The following is a 6,797-nucleotide window of genomic DNA, read 5'->3' on the forward strand; positions in this document are numbered from 1 at the left end:
TACCCTTGTAAGCGCATCAACATTCGCTGTAATCGTGGAGGTGCCGACGCCAAGTTTTTCAGAGAAATCATCTCTAATGGCTTGTGGTCCGACTCTATTTTGAAGTGGCGGCCATAGAGGAAGGTGTGGAATCTTTCCACTGCAATTACTGCTGCCAGCAGCTCCCGTTCGATGTTTGCATAACGTTACATCGTTACAAACATTTTTCACCGGCCAATTAAATCATTGCTGTCCGGTGCGGTTCAGTGCAAGATTGGCAGTTTTGTTTGTAGCGAAGTTTGCGAGATTTTGATGTCGTGATGTTTTAATAAAATAAACGTGATTAAAGAGGAGAATACTGCATGACAAGTGTTTTGTAATGTAGGTAAGATGTTAATAAAGCGACGGCTTTAGGTATTTCTTTGATTTTCTATGTCACACGGCCGTAAATAGTGAAAAGGTTGTCGTGCATTTTGCACGACAAAATTCACAGGTTTTGTTTATGGAAGGGTATTGGGCCCTAAAATAACATCAGAATATAAAAAATTTTAGGGTACAATTTATTGGTCTACTAGCAACTAGGTAAAAACTTCACGTGATATGAGGTATGCCCACATTTACAACTTGGCATGCTGCCCCACCTACGGATAGGGTAGTTGTAACTTGTAGTCGATTGTATGTGATGCGGGAAAAATACTAGTAAAACGCCCTGCTTGCGCAAAGAATGTCAATGTATTATGTGGTAATAATGGTATGTGCTCTGACTCGTCGAAATTTTTAATCAAATTACGCAACCAGGTCAAAGGTTAATGGAGCGGGACACAGAGTGATGCAATCCAGGACACAGCTTCTTTAACTCGGTCATTTCTCTACCGATTTCTTACCCCTGACACATGAATGATACCTTTCTTATTTGTTACTTGGTCTTTATTTCATTATATCCTTGCTTTTTCGCCTTTATAGGGTATGTAACCTACTTAAAGATCTTACTATCTTGTCTGCAGTATATTAAATGTGTACAGTGAGTAATTATTTGTTTTTTACTTTCTACAGTTTGTGCATCCACTGATGCCATTGGAGAACTCGTACAATAGCAACATGACAGACTATGTAGAAGTCAGAGAAGGATTCCTTTGTCCTGTCTGCATGAAAGATCTTGTGACATTTGAGCAGCTTCAGACACATTTTGAGGTTGCCCACAACACAGAGGAAGACGGCGCAGCATTTCGCCATCTCAAAGGTATTGGTTGTCACGGTGTATGGATCTACACATTTTTAGTGACCTTACTAGTTGTTAGTATCCTAAAGTGTTGAGTGAAGGCCTCGTTCACATAATGACAGCAGCATGCTGCATCAGTAAGATTATAGCAACCTTTTTAATCTCAAATCACTGGCTCGCAATACATTACAGAACTGCTTGGCAAAGCAAAGAAGAAAATCTTGAAAGATCCGAGCATTGATAGCGCCTCATCCGACGAGGGCACGAACGACAGAAGTAGAGGTGGAGCCACCTCCGCTTTTGACCCAAGCGCCTGGGAAGTGCAAGAATTTGGTAATCATTCCCCCATTTTATTCCATTTCCTTACCAGTATACGAAGACTACATACTCCGTCTTACAGGGAAAAAATTAAAAAATTTATTTTTCGAGGGCTACTTTTCAAGCTCGCGTGCATGAAAATAGCACTCTAAAATTTGGTTTGCATTGAACTCTATGCAAATTTACGGGGGCTTTTTTTGGCATTTCCGGGGCTCTTTTTGGCATTTCGGGGGCTAAATCGCCCCGAGCCCCCGTGTATTTTTTTCACTGCCGTCTTATGTGAGAACAGTAACGCAGTCTTCGCTCGTGATTCAGGCGGGACAGTAACCACGATAACGTAAACAATAACCCGTCTTCTAGACTCTCGAGTCCGACCCGGCGAATTAACCTTGACGTTCGATTGCGCAGGCGCGTCCTCTAGTCACACGGAATACTTCAAGCAGGTGAGAGACTCGCGCGTCGACCGCTTCGTCGTCGAGACGAACAAGCTGCTGCTGCGACTGGACAAGCTCATCGTCGCGGACGTCGCCGGCGACACGGCGAAGCGCAAGGGTACGACGCGCGATTACCGTGCGTTTTACTCACGCTAGCTCATGTGCGTGTCTCAGGCTTCTCCGTTTCTCCGGGCCGATCGGCCCAAGCCCCGTAAACAGTCCCGTCTCCGGTGTCCACGGCGTTCTTTTGTTCCAGCCACGTGAAATTTTGAGATGTCAATGCTTTTATTACATAATTCATCAGTTTAAAAAATCCAGCCCCATCTAGAGTAAATCGGCCCCGTCGAGTAAATGACGGGGCCTTTTTTTAGGCCGTGTGGTTTTCTCAGATGGCGAAGCCTGGTGTTTAGAGCAAATGAATGCAGGGCATGCGTTTCTGCACTAGCCTCTATGACAATACATGGCAGGGTTCTCCCCAGGCCTTTAATGCATGTCAAATCTAACAATTTGCGACATCCCATAAATCCATTGACATGCCTCAATTGCCTAATCGAATTTGCATAAATCTTGTATGGTTATGTTCGGGTTAACTTAAGGCATTTTGGAGTTGAGAAACGTAATTTCTCAACTAATCGTGAGTACAGCTACACGAGACAGTTTTTAATAATAAAGAATAAGTTTCTCAAGATGTGATGGTAAGAGTAATGGAGTAATGGGAAGAGCGAGAACTACATGATTATTTAATAATGATCGACTCTATTATTTAATATATATACGACTAACTAGACTTGTGATTTCATGCAGCATCTGAGAAAGACATTGTGCCGTGGGTACCCGACCAGGACGTTCACTACTGTCTGATATGTGGAATCCGATTCAGCTTAGTGAAGCGCAAACACCACTGTCGTCTATGCGGAGGAATCATATGCAGTAAATGTTCCGTGTATCTACCGTTCGCCTATGCAAGTGAGTACAAGCATGGTTTTTTTTTCGAATGCTCATTTGGTCTTCAGAAACTAGGTTTTAATATCATGAGATATCGTTTATGAATCTCGGTGTAAGCCTTTTGAAAACGTGGGAAGCGTTCTTGTCGATGTGTACTTCGTTCGTAGTACGTCCAACCCAATGTCCAATAACGATTTACATTCACGAGATTTCAAGAGTGTTTTTCAGCAGGGTTATTTAAACAGAGTGTGTTGGTTGAGGGTAGTGTGAGCACCATGGTAGTAAACAAAGGTCGATGAACAACCGTACAGATTGCTCAAGGTTTTCATCATTTCAGGGAAATTAACGAATCCAGCATTTGCTCTGGAGGAGCCCAAACAGCTGGGAGTGTCCAGCCTTCCCCGTACGGGCAGCTCTGGTAACCATGTCTATCTTCCTACTAATATAGTAATGTGAACATATCTGTACAATCACACCTATACACTCTATAGATATAGTCGTGATAGTTCGACATGCAGTAGAAACAGGTTTTTGTCAAACAGACCCATCTGGTCTTTCAGATTTATAAGATTATTCGTACAATTACGCTTATAGCAATGTCATTGTGTGTACTGATGCATGTACCTAATCTGTGTTAAACCGTACAGGTAATACATAACATAACTGGACAGAGTGCACTCACGGAGAGTGCATACCTCCGCTAGCGACATACGCCATACGCCATACGACTCACGAACAAGCCACGATATACGCCAGCGTACTGACATGTACACGCTGGCTTGCTGGCTTGCTGCTCACTCGCTCGTAGCAGCCGCTCGTTGCTGCTGCTTGCTCACATGTACACGCTCGCTGGCTTGCTGACTCTCTGGCTCGCTGGGTGATATCGATCGACCGCCAATGCCATACGCTGCGGCTTGCTGCCTTGCCGGCTGGCTGGCTAATATCGATCGCGCGAACACACGAACACACGTACATGGAGCGAAAACATAACCTCCTCCAACTTCGTTGGGCGGAGTTAATAATGTTTAACCCTTTCACTGCGGGTCCCGGCCATGGCCGGGACATTGTGCATGACTTGATATGCGGGAACCGGCTGACGCCGGGTTGTTGCCATAGTCACAACAGGGCACGGTAGCATTCAAATGCAAACGCATACAGAATGTTTAAGTACACCAATCGATCGTACGACACTGGCTCCATCTTCTGAGAATTTTTAGATTTTTTGAAGCTTTGAGATGTAAACACTTCAAAGTTATCTGTTGGGCGAGGAGCAAGCATATACTGTACTGAGTGTACTCTGTAGTAAGTTTGCACTTTATTTGCGGCATTATAGGCTGTATTTTATTAGCTCATCTGACATAGTCAGATGCAGCTTGTAGAATCGCATGATCGTCCGTCCGTGTGTGCGTCCGTGCGTGCATGCGTCCGTCAACAGTTGGGCACAAATCTAAACGGCTCGACGTACGGTCATGATATTCGGGACGTGGGGGGTAATCCGAAAACGAGTTGGGATGTCGAAGCTGGGGGTCAAAGGTCAAAGGTCAAGAGGTGTAAAAGAAGGGGGAACATTCCCTCTTTAACTTAAGCCTTAAGGTATAGGGAGGAAATGCAGAATTGCGGCACAAATCTAAACGGCTTGACCTAGGCTTGTGATAGTCGGTGTATAGCATCATGGTAGGAAAAGCCATCACTGTGCCGAAATTGGAGGTTACAAGTCAAAGGTCAATGGGGCACAGGGCAGATTTTAGACATTTTCTGAGGACATGGTCTGACGGAGCGATTGAAAAACCATTTTTATGGCTTTATTGAAAGGACCATGAAATGTACTTTCCGCTGACATGCGAAGAGTAAGTGTCGGATAACCTTTTGACTTCAAAGAAGAGGGTTAAACATGGATTTGTTGACTGTTAACAAAGGACTGAACTGCTTTTGCTATTAGAGCCCCTTCACCCGCACTTCCCCTCCCCCTTTCCTCCCCCTTCCCCTCCTTCCCCTCCCTCATCCTCCTCCACCCCTCCCCCACCCTCCTCCACCACCACCACTACGCTCGCACTCAACGCATATCTATGATAACATGTTAATAGAGTGAAGTCATTAAAGTTACACAGCTGTATCTTTATTACTGTACTATCAGTAGGTATAGCAAAGCCTATCATAGATTTTAGATATGTATTAGTAGTATCCTAGATATATTCTCTGAGTGCGAATGCGGTGGCAGGATGGCGCACTTGATTCGGTTGCCAGTGAGTTTATCAAAAGAATACCTGGCTACAGTACACGTCAGTTGAGCACTGTCGCTCTGCGGCACTTGTTATAATAAATCTGCTTAAAATCAAATGATATATTCAAGAGTGAGATCTTCTAATATTACTGTGGAACGAACTTTTAAATTGGAATAAATTTCAATAATTCACACAGCGGAATTTGGTTGTTGACTAGTTGTTTGAAAAAAGTCATATATTATAATGCCAAACCCCTTCCACAAAAAAAAATTAAGAACACTTTTTTTGCAGAAATAGAAAAAAGGACAGCTCAAGTATAATTCTTGAAAAAATTAGACTGATATATTAAGCGGTTTATTTGATATTATTTTTTTAAACGCATATACATGAAATTTGCTTCGTTGCAAAAAAGTATTCAGCACACAGGGGCGAACATGTGCAAAAGTATTCCGCACTGAAAGGGTTAATAGAGTTTTAATATGTATTTTAATATGCATCATGTATAATAAATTTACGTCGAAATACTTTCACATATATCAAACTCTGTGGACTTGACCATAGTCCTGCCCATGTGCCCAGAGAACCCATTGGATAAGGAATTCAGTCTAACGATGGTTTTTTGATTCTGGTACGCGGCTGTCTATGCGCAGGCAGCCTGAATTCGATGACGAATGCAGAGGGAGAGCAGCACATCCGTATCTGCACGGAATGTCGGCGCCTACTCGACCGGAGGGACCAGCTAATCGAACAACGAACTTCCAAACCGATCATCGTGCAGTTCTACGAGGTAGCCTGTCCGCAGTCGGTCGGTTAACGATCGGTCGAGAACTAACGAAGATCAGAAAAATGAAATGCATATTTCAGCAGTTAATTTTGTGTGATTTTTATCAAGTTACACAAAAGGTTGGCTGTAATCGACTGCGTGCTTTTGTTTGCAATGTTGCAGAGAATGAAAGTGGCGGTGGATGAAGTTGAGAAGGGGGTGGAGGTCTACACAGAGATGGCCAACTCTCTCAGGTAATCACTCTGCTGGCAAGCACCTTATCTGTCCTATTGTGAATGGAGGAAATTCTGAATGAAGAAATTTCCACCATTTTCGTTATTATTTGTGAGCTCAGTAAGTAATCCAATTGTAACATAGAATTACTTCACTCGGCGAGTGATATAAAAAGAAATGATTCCGTTTGTACAGCCTCGGGGAAACAAGATTTGAACTGGCCGAAGCACAGAAGCTAAACGTCAGGCTGGCAAAGCTATACGAAACCATCGATGTGATAAGGTAATATACCCTTATGTGTTCTTATTATGGGCATTCGATACATCCACACCATTTTATGCAACCATTTCTCTCTCTATCTCTCTCCCTGTCTTTCTCTCTCTCTCTCCCTGTCTTTCTCTCTCTCTCTCTTCTCTTCTCTCCTTCCCTCTCTTCTCTTCTCTCTCCCTCTCTCTCTCTCTCTACACTCTCCTCCCAAATATCCCATCTCTCTCCCTCCCTATCTCTCTCTGCATCTCTCTATCTCTCTCTCCCACAGTAAGAAGATCGCAGCGTTGAACATGGGAGACGAGGTGGCTCCGCACGCGCAGCAGGCGCGGCTGCAGCGCTGCGTGCGCCTCTACGCGGCCGCCTTCCTGCAGGAGCGCGGCGCGCAGGGCCTCGCCGCGCTCCCCACCGGCGAC

At 44.2% G+C, this 6,797-nt stretch overlaps 1 protein-coding gene across 1 annotated transcript in view; it reads left to right on the forward strand.

Moving 5' to 3' along the window:
* The window catches only part of LOC106809343 (rabenosyn-5-like), a 16,449-nt gene that overhangs the window by 8,242 nt on the left and 1,410 nt on the right, over nucleotides 1-6,797 (forward strand). Inside the window, exons 2-10 of the mRNA XM_014812405.1 lie at nucleotides 1,033-1,219; nucleotides 1,391-1,531; nucleotides 1,925-2,068; nucleotides 2,755-2,916; nucleotides 3,233-3,313; nucleotides 5,768-5,904; nucleotides 6,064-6,134; nucleotides 6,310-6,396; nucleotides 6,653-6,776. Coding sequence (XP_014667891.1) covers nucleotides 1,048-1,219; nucleotides 1,391-1,531; nucleotides 1,925-2,068; nucleotides 2,755-2,916; nucleotides 3,233-3,313; nucleotides 5,768-5,904; nucleotides 6,064-6,134; nucleotides 6,310-6,396; nucleotides 6,653-6,776 — 1,119 coding nt within the window. The 5' untranslated portion in view covers nucleotides 1,033-1,047. The remainder of the gene's footprint in view (nucleotides 1-1,032; nucleotides 1,220-1,390; nucleotides 1,532-1,924; nucleotides 2,069-2,754; nucleotides 2,917-3,232; nucleotides 3,314-5,767; nucleotides 5,905-6,063; nucleotides 6,135-6,309; nucleotides 6,397-6,652; nucleotides 6,777-6,797) is intronic.

The sequence above is a fragment of the Priapulus caudatus genome, unplaced genomic scaffold (assembly GCF_000485595.1).
Source record: "Priapulus caudatus unplaced genomic scaffold, Priapulus_caudatus-5.0.1 Scaffold346, whole genome shotgun sequence".
Classification (NCBI taxonomy): Eukaryota; Metazoa; Priapulida; class Priapulimorpha; order Priapulimorphida; family Priapulidae; genus Priapulus; species Priapulus caudatus.